This window comes from Bison bison, unplaced genomic scaffold, assembly GCF_000754665.1.
Source record: "Bison bison bison isolate TAMUID 2011002044 unplaced genomic scaffold, Bison_UMD1.0 scf7180017864473, whole genome shotgun sequence".
NCBI classification, from domain to species: domain Eukaryota; kingdom Metazoa; phylum Chordata; class Mammalia; order Artiodactyla; family Bovidae; genus Bison; species Bison bison.
This window is the reverse complement of record NW_011495034.1, coordinates 3,302,494-3,325,044: the sequence shown is the minus strand read 5'-3', so window position 1 is coordinate 3,325,044 and position 22,551 is coordinate 3,302,494. Positions and strand designations below refer to the sequence as shown.

General features: G+C 38.7%; 1 protein-coding gene across 5 annotated transcripts in view; it reads left to right on the top strand.

Annotated features, from left to right (window-relative positions):
- SNAP91 (synaptosomal-associated protein, 91kDa) overlaps positions 1-22,551 on the top strand; it is a 168,523-nt gene that overhangs the window by 57,473 nt on the left and 88,499 nt on the right. For all 5 annotated transcript variants that reach the window (XM_010861747.1, XM_010861746.1, XM_010861745.1 and 2 more), the window contains exons 2-8: positions 1,204-1,346; positions 1,974-2,049; positions 2,794-2,896; positions 4,871-4,964; positions 7,499-7,610; positions 16,910-17,016; positions 21,100-21,141. In XM_010861747.1, the coding sequence (XP_010860049.1) occupies positions 1,204-1,346; positions 1,974-2,049; positions 2,794-2,896; positions 4,871-4,964; positions 7,499-7,610; positions 16,910-17,016; positions 21,100-21,141 (677 nt within the window). The remainder of the gene's footprint in view (positions 1-1,203; positions 1,347-1,973; positions 2,050-2,793; positions 2,897-4,870; positions 4,965-7,498; positions 7,611-16,909; positions 17,017-21,099; positions 21,142-22,551) is intronic.

Genomic DNA, 22,551 nt, shown 5'->3' with positions numbered 1-22,551 from the left:
AGCTTAATGAGTACTAAGTGTGGATTTTAAGTGAGAAACAGGATGGGTTTGTTGTTGCGTTTGTTGCATGGAATATCCTAGGCCCTGGGTATCACATATAGTCCTCTGTAGGGTGGGGATGACCTCTGGTAGAATTCCTGCAGTTTTGTTTTGCTAAAGAGGTTACCTTGTGCTGTTGCAGTAGTCTTCTTAAGACCACACTGCCCCAGAGTGGCTTCGCTTCTGTTCCTTAGCACATAATCTTTGGCTGCATCAGCTAACTTTTTGGCAGTGGTCTATTTTCTGGATTCTGGGCAGCCTCTTTTGGGGCTATAGACCATTTTTTCCCCTGAGGTACAGCTAGAATCACAGCTAATGTGTAGATGTGGACAGTCAATGTGTTACAAAGATTCGCTCTCTTATAAACTCAGGTCAAATCATAGTAGTTTAATGCCTGTATAATGTTCTGTAAAACCTTTAGATGGGTTTAGAGGAATTCTTCCCTCTTTTAGTGTTTACTCTCCTCTGTCACTTACATGACAAGTGTGTTCATGGCTGCTGCTGCTGCTAAGTCGCTTCAGTCGTGTCCGACTCTGTGCGACCCCATAGACGGCAGCCCACTAAGCTCCTCTGTCCCTGGGATTCTCCAGGCAAGAATACTGGAGTGGGTTGCCATTTCCTTCTCCAATGCATGAAAGTGAAAAGTGAAACTGAAGTCGCTCAGTCATGCCCGACTCTTAGCGACCCCATGTTCATTAGCACCCATCAAAATTAAAATCCAGATGAAGTAGGCTTTTTGATATAATGTTTCAAAAAATATTCTGTTGCCTTCAGATGGTGTATAGAATAAACATCTTCATGTTTAAGACATTGTTCTAAAAGTGATAACAAAAAAGATTAACATGAAGCTTAGCATTCCTGGAGTTTGTTATTTCTAAAAAATGACACTGGGCCCAGAAAATGGGTTAAATTCAGAAGAGGATACAGAAGAGAATTCAGTAGGGAAAAAAAAGCCCAAGAAAAAGTAAATACATTGGGTAAATGTATTTATTAATATGTGTCCATGTGTGAAAATATTACATACAATTTTTGAACATTTGTTTAGCTGTTGTCAATGCAGTTTTGGCTCATACTTTTGTAAACAGGTTTAAATGTTTAAAATTTGAAATGAATTTTTTTTATGCAATCATTTGTGTTATTGACCGAAATCTTCTGTTCTCATAGATTTGATCCAGGCTACCAATGAGACCAATGTTAATATTCCTCAGATGGCAGACACGCTCTTTGAGCGGGCAACGAACAGTAGCTGGGTGGTTGTATTCAAAGCTTTAGTCACTACACATCATCTCATGGTGCACGGAAATGAGGTAAAGCTCGTAGACGCAAGTGTTCTTTTTTTGGCAGGGGAGGGGGACTGATAAGCCTTAAGGCCCTCTCCACTTTTACTAGTTAGAAAAATAAGAGGAAGTATATAGAAAAGTCATCTGGAGTACAGTCTTGCTCTTCTGTTTACCTGTTTTTCAGAAAAATGCTGTTAGACATGTGTTAAATATGTATATACCATGTAAACATATTAATGGATAAAAATGTTAGGAGAAAGAAACAGCAAAATTGTTTTTCCCATTGGAAGTATTCCTTTGTGCCTCTGTGTGAAAATTGCTCACATAACAGTGTTTCATTTTGGAAAATACTCACAAACTAAAAATTAGCCATTTTATATGGGATGCCTACTGAATCCTATTAAATTCAAATGTTTCTGTTATACACAGAAATGCAAGATCATAAAACTTAATTCTGATTCAGTGAATATGATTTAGTTTTTATTCCCCATTAGAGAAAACCAGGAGACTAGGAAACTATACTGAGTGGGAAAAAAAAATCACAATGAGAATGCGTATTTTTAGAAATTCCCTAAAAATTCCCTTTAATATCAGAAGTTGTTGAAATTAATGCTTTGAGAATATTGATATTTGATTCTGATTTTTGTTTTTCAGAGATTTATTCAGTATTTGGCTTCTAGAAATACACTCTTCAATCTCAGCAATTTTTTGGACAAAAGTGGATCCCATGGTAAGAATATTATGTTTTATAATTTTCTTGCTAATCCTTTTGGTACAGAATCTTTTGATTTTTTTAATTATTCAAAATTCATTGAAAATCATTATAACCGATAGCTCCACTGGATATCTAAGAATAAAATATAAATATAACTATATATAGTTACTTTATAGTAGCTTTAAAATATTTAATTGTTAGGCAACTCAGTATATAAATTATATATTAATTTTATTTTTTGTCTTTCAGTATTTACCTTAAAAAATAACAGTGGGTATGCTAGACCCACAGTTGTTTGTTTATGAAGGTATAGGAGGCAGTGAAGTTAAAAATACATTCCCAACTTAAAAGTACTCAGTTTTAAATGTTTTTCTAAATTAATAGGATTTGTACTACAATCATGTGTTCATTCACCATATTTTCTGCTTGTCTATTATGTATAGGCAAGCACACTAAGCATGAATAGTTCTCAGATAACTACATGTATTAAGTCTGAAATAATGAACAAAAATGCGAGGAAAAATCAGAAAAGACATTCTGTACAAAGACGGTAGCATAACTAAATGGAATAGTCTTGGAATGTCTCATGCCAAAAGTATTTTTGCCTGAAGTAGGATTTTAAATGAGGCCTTTCTGGTACACTTATTCACCTCATCTTAGAATTATTTACATTTGAGGAGTTTAAAAAAATTGGAACTAAGCAAAGCACAGTTGAACATATTTTATTAATTAGTTTTATTTCCTCTGCCCTTCCTCCAGGTTATGACATGTCTACCTTCATAAGGCGCTATAGTAGATATTTGAATGAAAAGGCTTTCTCTTACAGACAGATGGCATTTGATTTTGCCAGAGTGAAGAAAGGGTATGTTGTTGTTTTTTTTTCTCATATTTGTTTGCACAGAGTAAGTCTTTGAGACATACATGATATATCTTCACTAAGTTAAATACCAACTAATTTTGGTCATGGAGGCCCAGTTTACAATCACCTTAAAAAAAAAAAAAGAAACTCAACTAGTAATATTACGAAAGTTAGCCTTGAGGTTGCAATATTACTGTGCTTTTATTTTCATGCAGAAAATTTGATTTGCTGCTCAAAGTTGACATGGTACAACAGTTTATTTTGTTAAAATCAACTCAAAATTCTTGAATACTTACATACTTTTAAATAATTTTAAGTGGAAAGAATTTAAACAAGTTTCATTTAACAGAATGTGGCTGTAGCTGACAATAATTATTTCAGTATGTTTTGTTTGAGGTGAAACTGAACTGTGTGTATGCATGGAGATCTGTTTTTGACAGGTAATACTGTTCTACTATTATACATTGTTGTTCCTGTTGACCTACTAAGTCTTGTCCCACTCTTTTGCAACCCCATGGATTAGCCCAGCAGTCTTCTCTGTCCATGGGATTTCCCAAGCAGGACTACTGGAGTGGGTTGCCATTTTCCTCCTCCAGGGGATCTTCCTGACTCAGGGACCACACCTGCATCTCCTGCATTGGCAGGCAGATTATTCACTACTGAGCAACCAGGGAAGCCCACACTATTATACATGCACACACATAAGCACACATACAAACACACCATAATTGAACTGATAATACTCATGTCCATTGAGTTGATGATGCTATCTAACCATCTCTTCCTCTGCAAATCCTGTATCCATTCATAATTTGAAATAATGGCAACATATAGAAAAGTTAATATTTTAGTCTCAGGAATCACCCCCAAAAGATATAGCTCTATTTTCTGATAGCTGACCTAAATTTAGCTGAAAAATATAATCTTGCCTGTTCAAAACAGATTCGTTTCTTATGGGTGAACATTTTATAAAATTAAGATTTTGGCTTTATCCCCTTATATTAGAGATGATTCTGGTTCATATGCCTTCCTCTGGCTTCTTATGTGGCCCTGGGCAGCCTTAGCTGATGTTCTAACTCGATCATGACCTCTCCACAATAGAGCCACAGCCTTCATAGAAACTTCTGAACCCTGAATAGGCAAATAAGGGCACTTGGCGATGCTCTTCCTGCCCCAGAAGTGGGAGAGACCCCAAAAGCTGCCGTTATCAACCCGTTCACATCACCTGGGCATTTTCCTGCACTGTTTTGGTCCTGCTGCCCCTTGACTATTTGGATACAGGGGCTCCTTGGGAGGCCTGCAGTGAGTGCTCCCTGCAGTGCTCCGTGCAGTCTCATTCTCTTCAGCTGGTTATTTGCACTCAGCTCTCTTTGACCAACCTGCAAATCAGAATGTCCTTTTCATCACTTGATGGTTATCCTAGTCTACAGGTTTTGAAGTCTTCCAAGACATGTTTTATTTCTCTCTCTCTCAAAAACAAACAAGCTGGGGTTTAGGGAACCTAGAGTGTTAATACTAGTATTAATATTTTTGTTGTAGACTTAGAAAAGTCCATTCATAAATTCAACTGGCCTGTTTCATCCAGACCACACTGAGGGTGGTGTATAGAAAGCATTGCCTGTGTATTTGAGGATTGTGAGTACAGAGAGGAGAACCAACACGGCCTCTTCCTATCTCAAAATCAACCTGCAGGGCTCATATGGTAAAGAATCCGCCTGCAGTGTGGGAGACCTGGGTTTGATCCCTGGGTGGGGTTCCCCTGGAAGAGGAAACAGCAGCCCACTCCAGTATTCTTACCTGGAGAATCCCCGTGGACAGAGGAGCCTGAAGGGCTATAGTCCGTGGGGTCACAAAGAGTTGGACACGACTGAGCGACTGAGCACGCACAGCACAGAAGGAAAATAGCTTAGAACAACGTGCATGGTCTCAAGTTTTCCACATACAAGTAAGTTTTGCCTTTTCCTTTCTTAATTGTAGGGCTGATGGTGTCATGAGGACAATGGCTCCTGAGAAGCTGCTGAAGAGCATGCCCATACTGCAGGGACAAATTGATGCACTGCTGGAATTTGATGTGCGTATCTCACCAGAAAATGCATCTTACACAGTTATGTTGCCTTTTATTGGAAAGTGGGCTGCAGATAAAGAATTCCCTTAGGAAGTAGATTTAGATTCCCCTCATGTCAGTGAGGGAGAAGGCACTGGTGACCCACTCCAGTACTCTTGCCTGGAAAATCCCTTGGATGGAGGAGCCTTGTAGGCTACAGTCCATGGGGTCGCTAAGAGTCGGACACGACTGAGCAACTTCACTTTCACTTTTCACTTGCATGCATTGGAGAAGGAAATGGCAACCCACTCCAGTGTTCTTGCTTGGAGAATCCCAGGGATGGGGGAGCCTTGTGGGCTGCCGTTTATGGGATCGCACAGAGTCAGACACGACTGATGTGACTTAGCAGCAGCAACAATAACATATCAGTGAGGGGCTTCCTGGGTAGCTCAGTTGGTAAAGAATCCACATGCAATGCAGGAGACCCTGGTTCAATTCCTGGGTTGGGAAGATTCCCTTGGAGAAGAGATGGGCTACCCACTCCGGTATTCTTGGGCTTCCCTGGTGGCTCAGCTGGTAAAGAATCTGTCTGCCATGTAGGAAACCTGGGTTCGATCCCTGGGTTGGGAAGATCCCCCGGGAGAAGGCAATGGCAACCCACTCCAGTGTTCTTGCCTGGAGAATTTCACGGACAGAGGTACAATCCATGGGGTTGCAAAGAGTTGGACACGACTAAGCGACTAACACTTTCATTTTCATATCAGTGAACTGGATGAACAATTAGTTTAGGCTGTCAGTGCGGTGGAGATGATTTTGGCTGCCCAGATTGTCAGAGCAGTTTACAGGTGTTAAATAACTTCAGTCCTGGAAAACCACAAGCAGTGCATTCTTGGATCTGTATGTTCAGAGCAGGATGGTGGCCTCCTGTTGTGTTTGACAGGATCAAGTGGCTGCAGAAGGGACATCCGGCAGGTAAATACCCCAGCCTGCTATTAAAAGCCATTTTATAGAGTCTGCTTGTGTGACACCATCCGCAGAAAAGAATTATTTTTCTTCTGTCATGGTCCTTCTTTTGGATGATACCAACATGACTTCTTTGTTAAAACCATACCTGTGTCATGACTCTGGTGTAACTACACTAGTTTATACATGTGATAAGATTATATAGAACTAAACACATTTGCAGCAAGTAAAATTGGAGAAATCTGAATCAGATTGGTATATTGTATCAGTATCCATATCCTGATTGTGAGATTGTACTATAATTTTGTAAATAGTATGTGGAATCTCTGGGTTTTTTTTTTGTTTGTTTGTTTTTATAATTGAATGTGGACTTGCAGTAATTTCAAAATAAAAGTTCAATTAAAGAAACATATCTGATGCATGAAAATAAAATATTCTGACATACAGGGAGAGTTATGGAGAAGGCAATGGCACCCCACTCCAGTACTCTTGCCTGGAAAATCCTATGGACGGAGCAGCCTGGTAGGCTGCAGTCCATGGGGTCGCTAGGAGTCAGACACAACTGAGTGACTTCACTTTCACTTTTCACTTTGATGCATTGGAGAAGGAAATGGCAACCCACTCCAGTGTTCTTGCCTGGAGAATCCCAGGGACGGGGGAGCCTGGTGGGCTGCCGTCTATGGGGTTGCACAGAGTCGGACATGACAAGCGACTTAGCAGCAGTAGCAGCAGGGAGAGTTATAACTCACGTTAGCTTTCCTCTATTTTGGTGGTTGACTAAAACAAAGATTTTCCTCAAATACTATTATTGGAAATCTCTGTTAAGATTATTTGGGTTAGTCTGTCACCAAGTCCTAGTCACAGCACCCAACTCCTGTGAAATTTCAGAAAAAGCAGCAAACCATGTTACTGTCTTATGAAAGATTTTACAGTAAGGAGTTCCCTTAGCTATATGTGGAACTACTTCCCTTAACTTTTTTTTTGTCTTTATTCACTGATTTTTCTTAGCTTTCCTTACCTTTAATGATGGTATTGTCTTAATTAAAAGAGAAAAGAAGTCGTAGAATGAGAAAGAGCAGAGCAGGGATTGGGAAATGGGGAGAAATTATTCTTTGTGCTGGTGATTAGAGTGTTTGGTGGGTGGTGGGGAAATGCTATGAGTCTCAAGAATTACTTTAGGGGTAGTTGGCTAAGGTGTCTATTCCCTATGCTAGGCTTCCTCCCTGAGTCACTGCAGGCCCCTGGTGTCTGAACTTTTCCAAAGAGACCACTTCATATGGGGAGGGAAAGAATGTACTATAACACAGTGGAAGCAGCAAGAGGACAGGTGTTCAGAAGTTGGGTTTGGTTTATTTGTGGCTCATTAATCAAATGTGTATTTTTCTTACACTTGATAGGCCAACTTCATTGACTTAAATTGAAGCAAACAATTGGCAATCCTTTTTTATATATTAGTAGGATTACGAAAAGAGTTATATAGCATCTGTTGAATATGAGTCAATTTCTTGGTAATAATTTGAGACATTTTAACACACTCTGAGAAAAATTGTCATTTGATGACTTGCAGTTAACAGATGAAATTTTCATCTTTTTTCTAGGTGCATCCAAATGAACTAACAAATGGTGTCATAAATGCTGCATTTATGCTTCTTTTCAAAGACCTTATCAAACTTTTTGCTTGTTACAACGATGGAGTGATTAATTTACTTGGTAGGTAGAATTACTGAATGGTGTCTATGAAGAGAGACTGTATCAGAATGCAGAGATTTAGATACCACAGACTTCATAAAAAATCTAAAGACATGACTCAGGTCACACTTCTGTGTGTTTTCTTACATCAAGGTTAAGTGCAGGGAATGGAAAGCACTCTAGGTATTTTCAGCAGAAAGGGATTCCATACAGGAGTTTTGGTGCTTAGAAAATTTTGGATTGACTGAAGGAACAGATTCTGGGCTTTGCCTCTTGGATTAAGACTCATAATGATTAATAACTTCCACCGTGCTGACAACCACCTCTGAAACCACCCCTGACATGCTCCTATTTTGAAGTAATTCCATACGTCTCACCATCTTTCCTTCCACATAAAGTGAAAATGAGATAGAGATACTGCTTGACAATTGGCCTACAATAAAAGATTTCTTTCTACTGACAAGTCACCCCTTCCTGGGATGTAATGATTCAGCAAACCTCTTCCAGCTGGTGCCAGTTGGAGAAAACATCTCTAAGTCAAGCTTGAATTCTCTTTTCTGTCAGCTGGTCGTAGAAAACTCCCCAGCGACCATAGGCATCATTGGATGGGGAGAAATAGTTATCCAGAAGACATAGGTGCAGTGGGAGTTGAGCCACCTGTTCATACAACCTTACCTGGGTGTTCAGGAGCTACTCCAGGCTGATCTCTTATATTACCACCTCTTGCACTTGTTCAGCTTTATGGTTTGGTGTATTAGATATTGCTTGGTCTTATGATCACTTGGCATTCTCTGAGGTCAGAACCCTCAGTCTCTAGAAGCAAGCCAAGAGCAATTTTTCCAAAGGAGATTAGTTACTGTCTAAGAAAGATACGGCCCTGCTTCAAAGCACTAGAAGTGTCTACTGTATTTTCCTACTGGTGTGTGCCAGAGCCGTCCTGCAGCATTTGGATCTGCTGCAGGCACTCTGAGTGCCTTTCCATCTGCAGAATCTAAAGCCCCATGGTGCTCCAGGTTGGAGCAGTTGCAGAGTCATCCTTGATCTGGGCCCTGCTTCCATGTGACACCATACTGGATGCTCTGTTTAGAGCAGCACATACAAGTGTTGTGTGTGTTACCTCAAAACTGAAAAAAACTCAACAAAACACCTGCATTTTGGAAGTGCAAGGTGAAGCAGTTTGTTTTTCCTGTGGAGGGGACCTTTGGACCCACAGAAACTGCATTGAAGTAGCAGATCCCTAGGCTTTCATAGACTCTCTGTCCTTCCCTTTGACCTGCATGTGACTTATTAAGGCACCTACCATATACGAAATTCTTGCCCACCAGCTACAGCCAGCCTGATGTCATCAAATAGTATCCATTGACGTTAGCACAGCCAGAGAAATTAATATACTTGAGACAGTGAGCATGTACTGGCATCCTTGCCAGATGAAAGCAAACTACTTCTAATGGGCTCTGATTGCTGGACTAAGTACAAAAGAACTTGCTAGTTTGTTAGATGCTTATCCCATGGCAGGAACTGTGCTGATTTTATGCTGGAAAGGACAACACATCTGGATGTCTGCAAGTAAGAATCATCACCTGATCAAGTTTCCAGTAACCTGTGGTTCATCTCTAAAATCCACTTACCTTTTGCACAAGCCAGATATGAAAGTTCAACTGGGAATATGATGGAACTGCTACCCTGTATGTTTGCAGAGATCAGGAAGCTGATGTGAGGATTCTGCTAGATTCAGTGTATTTCTGTTCCATCTACATATTCAGAAAACTGGGAAAATAACCAATGTTAGTTTTGTGCATCCACTGATTATAATTTTTTTTATCTCCTAATCCCCAGAAAGCCTTCACTCAGATTGGTAGAAAATAATATCAACATTTTTGGGATCCCTAGAGAATAGCATCGGCTTAGAGTCTGTGTCCCTGAAAACTGGGTATGTCCCTTTCCCATGTGTGTAGTCACTCTGGTAAATGTCCCTTTGCCGTAGGGTAGGAATAGATACCTGAGGCTGTCTTTCAAGGCTTTGACTCAAGAATATCTGGAGGGCTTATTAAAATTGAGATTGCTGGACATTAACCCAGAGTTTGTAATTCAGTAGATCTGGAGAAGGAGATGGCAACCCTACTCCAGTATTCTTGCCTGGAGAGTCTGTTGGACAGAGGAACCTGACAGGCTACAGTCCATGAGGCCACAGCTTTGGACATGACTGAGCATGCATGCAGCAGCAGCAGCAGAGCACTCATGTATACACATCTAATTCAGTAGGTCTAGGGTAGGGCCTGAGAATTTGCGTGTATAGGAAGGGCTTGAAAGGTACCGTTACCACTGATCTCTGGGAATTCCATTTGGGAACCACTGTGTTAGAGCTACTCATGAATGCTCAGGCCAGTATTCGGTGATTTTTGGCCTGTTCACTCACATTGATGAGTTATCAGTGACAACACAAAAGAAAATGTAGGGGTCCTTCTTTCCTGCTCAGAACTTGAGAATTTGTTTGGTTTTTCTAGACTTATATCAATTATTATTGTCCAATTCAGGAGGAAAAAGAATACAAGACATCTAGTTCAGTTTGTTTTCAGATCAGCATGAGTAAGCTTTTTTTTTTTTTTAACTTTACAATATTGTATTGGTTTTGCCATATATCAACATGAATCCGCCACAGGTTTACATGTGTTCCCCATCCTGAACCCTCCTCCCTCCTCCCTCCCCGTACCATCCCTCTGGGTCATCCCAGTGCACCAGCCCCAAGCATCCAGCATCTATAAGTAAGTCCCCTAGAATATCTGGGAGCTACTTATGTTAAAAATTATTTTTTTACAATTTAAATTTAACTCAGGGTCATGTATCTTATCTGGCAACCCTACTGCCAACATGATCGTGGACAGTCTTGCACTGCTTTTAGTATGTATGGTTTTTTCCTCTTGAGGCAGACTTTGTACTTGTCTCCCGAGGGCAGGCTGGATTGCTGGGTTCTACACCTCATTCTCTGAATCGAAGCAGTTGGCGAGGGGAAAAGAGTAAGAAGTAGAGGGATGGGGCATAAGGAGAATTTTTATTTCCCTGTGGCAGGTGGGCTTCCCAGGTGGCACTGGTGGTAAAGAACTCGACTGCCAATGCAGGAGACAGATGCAGGTTTGATCCCTGGGTCAGGAAGATCCCCTGGAGGAGGAAATGGCAACCCACTCCAGTATTATTGCCTGGAGAATCCCATGGACAGAGGAACCTGGTGGGCTACAGTCCATAGGGTCACAAAGAGTTGGACACGACTAAAGTGCCTTAGCACGCATGTGGAAGGTGATTATAGAATCTCCAAGCAAGGCAGGACCAACATCTTCAGAATGAGAAGGAAAAGATTTTTCCAGCAAAGGTAGCTCATTTTGGTTTGAATCTACCAAGTACTTTTCTTTCTCAATAAGAGCCCTAACGTTCACAAAGGAGACCACACTGAGGCTAGAAATTTAATTTAGCCACACATGTTATAATTCAGCAACTCACAAGATTAGACTCTGACTTTAGCGATGACAGCCCTGTGACTGCAAGGATAAGATTATTGCAGGGCAGCATGGAGTACCATAGTCTGACTGGAGCCTTGAGCCAATCATTTTAAATCCTGTGTTGTCATTTTCCTTTTTAAGCTCTCGGGTGGAGTCAGAAGCAGGCGCCCTCCCCACCGTTCCATCTGCCTCATTCTCATCATGGTTCTCTCCCAGCCGCTGCTTGTTCTGATAAGCTTCATTCTAAGGTGCTCATTTCATAAAACCACAGGCCATAATTTAAATAATTATTTTTCTCCTCTGCAGCACGGATTCCACTAATCCATTTCTCCTCTAGTTGCAGGTGGTCATCTCTGCCTTCAAATTCAGTCAGGTTGCATATCTGATCCCAGACTCCCCCCCTTTGTTTTTGAGGGTCTGAGTTCTAAAGCCAGTTCAGTGCGGAATATTGTGTCTATGCCAGAAACAGAAACCACTCTGTATTCTAAACAGAAGAGGATTCCAAACAAGGAGTTGGATCCTCATGTAATTGCTGGAAGCCTGCAGGAACTGGTTCTGGGCTCAGCCTTGGGAGATGCTTCTGAAGTAATAAGTTCCTGTGCCCTAGGGAAGCTGCTGCTTCTGGGTCACTCCTTTAAGGTGTGCTGAAACTGCCTCGGCTGCCTTGCAAACTGGAAAGCTGGAGAAGTGACCCTGGATGCTGTAATCCAGGGATTTAGGGAGTCAGAGCCAGTGGCTGTGACTGCAATCATTACCCTCAAAGCCCAGGAAGCTGGAGTATGGCAGTGGAGTGCTGAGGAAGATGTCTACCCTCCCAGGAGCTTATCACTTGCTATAAGAGAAAACTGGACGGGTACAGGAAGCCTGCTGCTGCCTCAGTTTCCCCTTCCAGATTGCCCCAAAGTCTGTCTAATGTGCAGAGCTGAATTTGCCATCCTGGCTTCTCACGAGGATAGAAAAAGAATGGACTCGGGCGTACCAGTGACTGTCGAATACAGGGCCCTGGGAGGCTTTGCCTTTTGTGGGGAAAAATTCCTACCTGTGGTTTGCCGTTCAAAATCACATCACTTTTATTTCAGGTGGGAGAGTTTGTCAGCAAGCCAAGTAAGATTTTTGCCAGCCACTTTTTCTGACTGATCTTAATTCTCTTCTTTATGGCTCATAAATGTGAGCTTTTGCTGAAGTTCATTTTCAGCCATGTACTATTTGGCTTTTTCTGTATGCTCTTCACGGAAAAATGTTTATCTTCATTATGATGAGTCTTACATCTATTCTTTCAGTTCTTCCCTTCCTCCTGAGCTTCAGTTTTGCATGTCTACCGATATGTTGACATTTAAATTTAGATACGCTAGTAAAGTAATGCTCAAAATTCTCCAAGCCAGGCTTCAGCAATATGTGAACCGTGAACTTCCAGATGTTCAAGCTGGTTTTAGAAAAGGCATAGGAACCAGAAATCAAATTGCCATCATCTGCTGGATGACCAAAAAAGCTAGAGAGTTCCAGAAAAACATCTATTTCCGCTTTCTTGACTATGCCAAAGCCTTTGACTGTGTGGATCACAAGAAACTGTGGAAAATTCTGAAAGAGATGGGAATACCAGACCACCTGACCTACTTCTTGAGAAACCTATATGCAGGTCAGGAAGCAACAGTTAGAACTGGACATGGAACAACAGACTGGTTCCAAATAGGAAAAGGAGTATGTCAAGGCTGTATATTGTCACCCTGCTTATTTAACTTACATGCAGAGTATTATGAGAAATGCTGGGCTGGAAGAAGTACAAGCTAGAATCAAAATTGCAGGAAGAAATATCAATAATCTCAGATATGCAGATGATACCACCCTTATGGCAGAAAGTGAAGAGGAACTAAAAAGCCTCTTGATGAAAGTGAAAGAGGAGAGTGAAAAAATTGGCTTAAAGCTTAACATTCAGAAAACTAAGATCATGGCATCTAATCCCATCACTTCATGGCAAATAGATGGGGAAACAATGGAAACAGTGTCAGACTTTATTTTGGGGGGCTCCAAAATCACTGCAGATGGTGATTGCAGCCATGAAATTAAAAGACACTTACTCCTTGGAGTAATATGTCCCTGGTGGCTCAGATGGTAAAGCGTTTGTCTGCAATGCAGGAGACCCAGGTTCGATCCCTTGGTTGGGAAGATCCCCTGGAGAAGGAAATGGCAGCCCACTCCAGTATTCTTGCCTGGAAAATCCCATGGACGGCAGAGCCTGGTAGGCTACTGTCCATGGGGTCGCAAAGGGTCAGACACGACTGAGTGACTTCACTCACTATTCACTACTCCTTGGAAGGAGAGTTATGACCAATCTAGATAGCATATTAAAAAGTAGAGAGACATTACTTTGCCAACAAATGTCTATCTAGTCAAGGCTATGGTTTTTCCAGTAGTCATATATGGATGTGAGAGTTGGACTGTGAAGAAAGCTGAGCGCTGAAGATTTGATGTTTTTGAACTGTGGTGTTGGAGAAGACTCTTGAGAGTCCCTTGGACTGCAAGGAGATCCAACCAGTCCATTCTGAAGGAGATCAGCCCTGGGATTTCTTTGGAATGAATGATGCTAAAGCTGAAACTGCAGTACTTTGGCCACCTCATGCAAAGAGTTGACTCATTGGAAAAGACTCTGATGCTGGGAGGGATTGGGGGCAGGAGGAAAAGGGGACGACAGAGGATGAGATGGCTGGATGGCATCACCGACTCGATGGACGTGAGTCTGGGTGAACTCCGGGAGTTGGTGATGGACAGGGAGGCCTGGCGTGCTGCAGTTCATGGGGTCGCAAAGAGTCGGACACTACTGAGCAACTGAACTGAACTGAACCATGTTCTTTTTTATGGAATTTTAAAAAATCTGGCTGTGTTGGGTCTTCGTTGTGGCACACACGATTTCATTGCGGCGCACAGATTCTCTAGTTGTGGCGCACGAGCTCAGTAGTTGTGGTGCAGGAACTCAGTAATTATGGCATGTGGGCTTAGTTGCGCTGTGGCATATGGCATCTTAGTTCCCCAACCAGGGATTGAACCCACGTCCTCTGCGTTGCAAGGCAGATTCTTAACCATTAGACCATCAGGGAAGTCCCAGATACTATGTTCTTACCTAAAACTTGGCAGTCTCTGAAACAGCTCTCAAATTTGTCCTTCTTAACCTCCCTGTTTCTGTTTCTAATAATTATAATTAGTTATAATAATTAGTCTTCTAAACCTGAAACCTCAGTTTGAAACTCTGTTTGAGTTGCCCATTTACTAAAATCCATGCCAGTCAGAAATGATTCATTCTCATCCTCTCTCCCCAGGGTACCCCCTTTCATCCCCGCTTCTGTTTCTGCCTTTATGATTGATTTAGCAATTAAAGATATTAAGTCACATGACTCTATTCTGTTTTTGTCTTGAACAGTTCCTTCCTTCAATGCCGCTTAGCTTTATGTTGACTTTTTTCAAAGATTATACTAAACATACATTTTCTCCTTAAAATAATAACACTTCAATAAATATTTTTATTTAATTAGAAAAAGGAGGTCTCTTGGCTGTGATTAGGAGCAGAAAAGAGGATTTGTACCTTTTAAAATTAGAGACCTGAGTTCTCAAAAGTGGTAGTTGTACACTCTGGCATTGAATGGTCTTCATTCATCATTGTTGTCAACTTGGTCTTGTAAAAGTAACACTCTAGAAGATAAAAACTACACTCAGTATCCTGAGTGTTTTGAGACACGTCTGTTTGTGTTTGTTTACTAAATGGTGTTGGCAATTAACTTTATATTATAGGTGAGTTTCAGTCAAGGACTTCATGACCAATTCTCTGTATCTAAATTGGAATCTATGGTGGTGCAGATATTTGCAAGCATTTTATTGCTCTGGCCTATGAATAAGAAGATTCTTCCCTTACTGACTAATGGTCATTAGTAAGAGTCCACATGCAAAGTCTCAGTTTGTTTCACTGGAATGAGATACCTTTTCATCTGGTCCTTTTCTTAGGACAGTTATTCTGTGAAAGTCAGTACTAATATGACAAAGGACTTTATTAGCACTTTGTAAAGATTCATGTTACAAATGTCAGAATTTGATCATTTCAAATACTGAAAATCAACGTGTTACCTTTAATATGAAAGAAAAACATGCATTTCTAGGCCCATCCCCTCTGTTAAAAGTGTCAATTTCTCTGGTTTCTAAAGGGATAAGAGGACTTCAGCTTTGCACTGATCAGTACCTGTTGCCTTTCTGTGTCATTACCACTATTACAGAAACATTTATGAGATTATAACCTAAAACCATCATCATTGAATCTCTTTTGTTGCTTAATCCTAAATTACCAAGAAAAATAAAATACAATAATACAATATAAACAATTTAAAAAGCGTACAGAGGAGACAAAAATTTCTTAAAATTTTGGTGCATTGGTTCTAAGAGGAAATTGGGATTATTCAGCTTGATTTCTCTTTTTGTGTTATCGCTGAAGATCTGATTCAAAGACATAAACTCAGATTATAGTTTAAAGAAAAAAGTAAGACACTTAGAAGAAATTGTTTTGAGGAAGATGTACAGAATAGGTCCTAATTTTCAAAGGTTTAAACTGGAAAGATTTGTTCCCGTATAGCACCATACATAATTCTGTCTCTAGTTGAGAACACAGGGTAGGGTGGATAAAGAAGGTATCCTAAAATTTGGTCATTTTTTAAAAGATCCACTTTCCTCTCAAATCTTAACAAGTAGAAAACACTATGCGTTTGTTTTCTTGGTCTTTTTGCTTCTCTTGAATCCATGTTAAAAAGTAAAATTACCAAAAGACTGACAACTGAAGGTAATGAGTAGCTACCCTTGATAATTAGTTCTTTGTGTAATTATATATTATTCAACTTAAGAAAATTAAAAATACTTTTGAGGTAGTAAAATAACATGCTGAATGAAATCTAGAACTTTCAGATGTGAGAAAGCATAAAAATAGCATACGTTTTGCAAATATAAAATGATGAATATACTGAGCCATCAGTTACAATCTAAGGTTGCCCGGGAGCTATTGTAGACATCAGCTGACTGTGTCTCTGTCTGCAATGACAATAATTTTTCCCTGAATGAATGGAGGAATGATTGGCTAGGGAAACCACTGCTAACATATTAGTTTTCTTCAAAACATGTATGGAGAAAATACAGTCTCATACTGTAATTATTATTCATGGCTGAATTCTAGTCTTGGGAGGCAGAAAAGGGCAGCAAAGGATTCTGTAATTCTCTCTAGAAAGTTAAAGATTGAGAAAGAGGATATGATTATAGACCAGAAAATATGAAACTCCACTGTTTTATAACTAAAAGAATAATGTTTGAAAGAATTAGTTGATGAGCGGTAAAAGCAAGTGTTATTTATATGAAATGTAGACAATTTAAAGAATTCTTTAATTCAGGGAAGTTTATAAATGATTATAATAAATAGATTATTGCTTTATAATGAACTAGTAAGAAAATAAAGATGCTGTAAGATGCAGTCATAACTTCTGAGATTGTTATCAGCAAGAATTTGGGGTAGTTTTCTGAAACTGAGTACCAGGGTATATAGATCGTGAAGTAAACTTACAATGGATGTATTCTTCTACTTTAACTGTATTTTCATTATTTAAATTGTTTTGTGTGAGACACTGTAGAACATAATACCTTTCTTGAACTACTGGAACCTCCCTTGTTCAGGTGTTTTCATACTTGGCATACATTTTAGTGCCAGTTGTTTTAATTCAGACATTAAAGTTGTAAGTAATAGTATCAGGGTAAGCTTAGAAGAAGATTGAATATAATACTCTTTTTGAAATGCTTATCTGCCTCTTCTAGAAAAGTTTTTTGAAATGAAGAAAGGACAATGTAAAGATGCTCTGGAAATCTACAAACGATTTCTAACTAGGATGACACGCGTGTCTGAATTTCTAAAAGTTGCAGAGGTAAGTAATATTAACTCATATATCTGGAATAAACAGTAGAATTCATAATCTGGAAAGACATTCTGCCAGAGTCACAACGTGTTAGGGGCAGAAGTCATCTCATCCAGGTTCTCACCCAGATCTGTGCTCCATACTTCTGCATTTCAGTCAGATCGTTCTGTGTCCAAATAAAAGTTTCGTGGATGCTGAGCTCACTCACAGCTTTGCAAGGTGGTTCATTCCTCCATCCCACCCTATGACTCTTCTTGATTGTAAGAAAGTTATTCCTTTGTATTGAATCCTAGAAAAAAGCCCATAAAAAGTCTGTCCATTGTTCTCAGTATGTAAATGACAAATCATAAACTCTTTCTTACTTCATTATTTTAATAATGTAATACTTTTCTTTACTTTCTTACTTTATTATTTTGTCAAAATGATTTAAACACAAGAAAAAAAGGAAAAAAAGTATAATTAATTTTATAAAGTTTATAAATTGTTTCTTAATGATGTCTCTTTATAAGTAATCACAGTAACTGTGTAGCTATACAGTCCTCTTCCTGGAGTTATCCATAAATTGGTGTTTTCTCCTACGAAATCCAATGATCGACTCATACTGATAGTGGAGATTATGACATTTTACTACAGTCCTTTGTCAGGATGAATTAAGGGTTCCCTGGCGTGTCAGCTAACTGATTGCTAACCCCTCAACTTTGTGAGAGGGGTTCTGAAGCTCATCTGCAAAGAATAAAATGGTGTGGACGTGGGACATTTATCCCGTGTTTTTGCTGTTTTCACCATTTTCAGGCTATAACACAGGAATAATAGGAGTTTTATACATGTAATTTCAGAAGTACTCTAGCCTGTGTTATTTTTCAAATTTCATTTATTCACGGGAATGGTAATCGTCACATTCAAATTCCAAGTTCAGAATAATCTTGCAGAATGCTATCTTTTGAGCTTAGACCTGTTCAGTTTATAATCAGAATTTTTTTTAAAAAATTATATAATATGGAAAACAAAAGGTAAAGATTAGCTGTATAAATTAATGCTTTAAAGCATTCATGTGTACTTCCATGGGTTTATTGAAGTTGGTGGCCTTTAAGAAAAATAGAACTGCTTGAAACTTTTGCTGCTACACAAGTTTTTTGTATTTGATATGATTTTCCCATGATTTAACCATAAGTATCAGTATAATCTAGTAAAATTTGCCTACTTTTTCCTGTGAAAAGATACCTAAGCACCCAGGGCAGAAGATTATTTCACGGTTCAATTAATTCCTGGTACACATTCTTTCCAGTGTTATCATCTGATATTGTGTATATCAGAAAAATAAAGCATTGGACATGTTACAGTTTGAGGTATATATTTCTCTAATCAACATGAAAAGGCTGGGATCAAGGTCTTCATGAGAAAAGGAGTACTTATTATCAATTCATTCCATTCTTACATGTAAAATTTTATTTTGTGTCTCGATAACCTCATGTTATCTCAGACCCATTTTAAGCTGCTGAGAAGGAGATATACAGAAATTAGATGTCATTTTGAGAGTTTTAAGTATTTTTGTTTTATTCGAACTTTATGACTAAGACTTTTTGTAGATTGGATGAAAAAAAAGTGAAAGTGAGTTGCTCAGTCATGCCCAACTCTGCAGTCTCATGCACTGTAGCCCACCAAGCTCCTCTATGGGGTTTCCCGGGCAAAAATACTGGAATGGGTTGCATGCCCTTCTCCAGGTATCTTCCTGACCCACGTATCGAGCCCATGTCTCCTGCAGCTCCTGCATTACAGGCAGATTCTTTACCATCTGAGCCATCAAGAAAGCCCAGAATGGATACTAATTGACAAAGTTGTTTTTAGTAGAATAAATATTAATCGCAAGGGGCTGTGTTCTCTTTCATATTTAAATTACATTGTCCATAATTTAAACACTAACTGAATACCAATATTTAGTGGTTTGGTTATGAATGTTAAATACAGAGAATTTTCAACAAATGTACAACCCTTCTCTTTCTACGAAAAGTGATTGTGTGGGTACCTTGTATGGACTTCTGCCTGGTAAGCTGCCCTGTAGTTAACACCATTTGTCTGAAGGATGTGTGGGAGACTTCCACAATGTTGTTTATGAAATATGACTTTATTATAGGCTGTTTGGCAAATGTTAACATTAGATTGTCTATCATATTAAAAGAAATATCCATAGTTCCTATGGCCATATCCACATTTTGCAGGGGAATTGCTTGAAGTACAGAAAACTTGCCATGTTTTGAATTCTTATGCTGAAGCTTCTAAAGCAGACAGCTCAAACTTTGTAAAATGGTTATTTAACAGGTAATAGGCATGTCTGCTAAACACACTTCCGTTTTATAGAACTAAGTTATTCTTAGTTTGTGATTCCAAGGTAAATACCAACTCGTAGGAGTTATGTCTCCCAGAATACTTACAGACAGAAAGTGATGAGATTTCTGTAATACAGTCACACTTCAGCTCTGTCCCCTTAGTTAAGTGTTCAGGGCAGTAAAAATAGCAAATAAAGAAAGAATTCCTAAACTATGTCTTTAACAGAGTTACCCATTTAATAGAATCACATCACCTTTTACCTACGTGATTCCATTATTAAGAATCTATAATGCTTTTGGTTTCCCTGGTGGACAAACGGTAAAGAATCTGCCTGCAATGCGGATGACCCAAGTTCAATCCCTGGGTCGGGAAGATCCTCTTGAGAAGGGAACAGCTTCCCACTCTAATATTCTTGCCTGGAGAACTCCATGGACAGAGGAACCTGGTGGGTTACAGTTCATGGAGTGGTAAAGAGTCGGACACGAGTGAGCATCTAATACACACACATAATGCTTTAATTTCAAACATGCTGACTTCATTCATATTAGTATTTTAATAGATCATCTCAAGAGGTATTGATATACAGAAGTGTGAAGTTGCCTTAATTTATAATTCCAAAATTTGAAAGAATATGAGTATAAGGATGACACAGATAGCTCCCAACAAAGAATTACCATCCCAAAATGTCGATACCGCCAAGTTGCAAGACCTTTTTGGAGATACAGAGAAGGCAAAAGGAAGAAGTTAGCTCATATGTGTCCCTCATGTGGATTTTCCGCTCTCCAGTTTGACATACTGTCTTCGCAGAAGCCTGACACTTACACTTCCTGCATGTGCTTCTACATTTCCAGCAGCTTAACAAAACACTTCGATTCTCAGAGAGATACGTTTTTCTGTAAGCCTCAATTTCCTCATTTATACAGCATGAGAGAATTAAAGTTACGATTTGTATTTTAATCCCAACTTTTTATTTTGAATAATTTTCAAACCTATAAAAAGAGTTGATAGAGTTGTATAGTGAACTCCTGTATACCCTCTTCATTGATTGACCTTAAAAAAGTGAATCTATTCCCATATTTGCATTCTTACTAGCTCTTTCTTTTTCTATCCCTCACTCCCTTCTCTTCCTTCCCCAAGCTACCAAGATTAAAAATTCACATGTGCTTTTATCTAGTAATTCTACTTCCACAAATGTGCCCTACAGATGTATCCACACAAGTGGAAAATGATGCCTGCAGCATTGCTTGCAATGACAAGAGATGGGAAGCAACTTAAATGTTCATTAATAAGTGACTTGTTAAATAAATTATAGGATGAGGAAGCTGCTTCAAAATAAATACATAATTATTTCCCACATTACTATACAATAACAGTATACCATATACACTGGGATTATGCTTTTAACTTGACAATGTATCTTACAGCCATATCCATATTAATATACAGAGTTTCCTCATTTTTTGAAGCAGCTTCCTTCTAGTTGCCATTAACCATGGAGGAAATTTTTTACATTTCAGTTTCTTAAGTTCTTTTTTTTAGGTTCAGCAAAATTCTGTTCATTTGTTATTTCTAACTCTGTTGCCAAAATCATTGCTCTTTTGTTGATGGGAAAACTACACAAAAAGCACATATTCAGACTGAGATTAATGTACATAATAACAACTATTTTTTAGCAAGATTGAGCTGTGCTTTTAACTAATACTCTAGGTGATCTAAGAAATTAATTTTTTAAATCCTGTTAAGTAACTTTTTTTTTTTAATCCACAGCAAGTTGGCATTGATAAAGGTGACATTCCTGACCTCACTCAGGTGAGTGATTGTCTAAGTGAAAAACTTAGTATGCATAAAATTACTAATCCATATTTTACCATAAATGGTCTTACTGCGGGCAGAGTCTTGTAAGCATTTGATGCATTTTGAATGTAGGCCAACCACCTTTCTTGGAAATCATTCTAACTTGCTTATTTTTTCTAGCTATTGAATATATTTCTAGAGATATGGAGATTTTCCTACTCTTAAAAAATTTCTTTTTGAAAGACAACTGAATATAATTATTGAGCTCATTTTTTCATTCTTAAATTTGAACCAAAAGGAAGCTTTAAATAATGTTTAAAAGGTACTTTATTCATGAAACATGACTATTCGTAGGCATGTAATCAGAACATTTGAACTATTATTCTGCTTGTTCTAGTTTTCAGTGTGTCCCAGGGATGGAGAAGGGGGCACGAATGAGGAGAACACTGATGTCATAGTTCTACTACACTAATTCTTTTCTCCGCTATGAATGCGAGGAATGTCTATATACAAAAGAACCTTTTTTTAAAAAAAGTAGTAGTGATAGATAGTGATTTTTTTCTGGAGACTTTCTAGAAAGCAAAAGCAGTAGTAGTGCTTCCTTATGAATCCTTTTATCTGTCAAGAGAGTACAGTGAACAGCTCCTCTGATGGAGAACTGAGCCCATTCACACATGCACAGAGTTATTGTAGGACCTTTCTCCTAATTGGCTGGAACTGTTTTTGTTGAATCAGCTTGTTGGCCTGTTATAGTAAATTTCGGTCCCAAACATGTTCTTTAGCTCAGAACAGATGATAGGAGAAAATATAGAACTGTCATCATATATACCAGTAATGAATATCTGAGTTTCCTATCATTGTAAATTAAAAAAAAAAGTTATTATTATTATCCCTTTAAGTGTCTCTATATTTAAATAATGTTAGCCTTAAATTTTTGTTAAAAATCAGAGAAACCCAAAGTAATGATCTCTGTATTTACAGTATTAAAATATCAATTAAATACCAAGGATTCTTTATAAATAAAACTCAAAAAACAATTCAGAACATGAGGGCATTATGTTTTTTGATTTAAAAGTTGGGCAATAGCAAACTTCCCTGACAGTCCAGTGGTTAAGACTTCACACTACCAATGCAGGGGGTGTGGGTTCGATCCCAGCTTGGGGATTTAAGATACCATATATTGTGTGGTACAGCCAAAACATAAAGTTAAAAACAATAAAATTTGGGAGATAACACCTTCTATTAGAGTATGTTATACTCTATTATGGAAGTTATTTTATACTTCCAATAGCATAAAGTAGTTCTGCTACTATGAGAAGATAGTGTTCTTTAATCAGTTACATACCTAAATAAGATATTGGTATCATCTTGGTTATGGTTAAAGATTAAGTGTGCATAAAATACTATTAAAAATATCTTTATTAG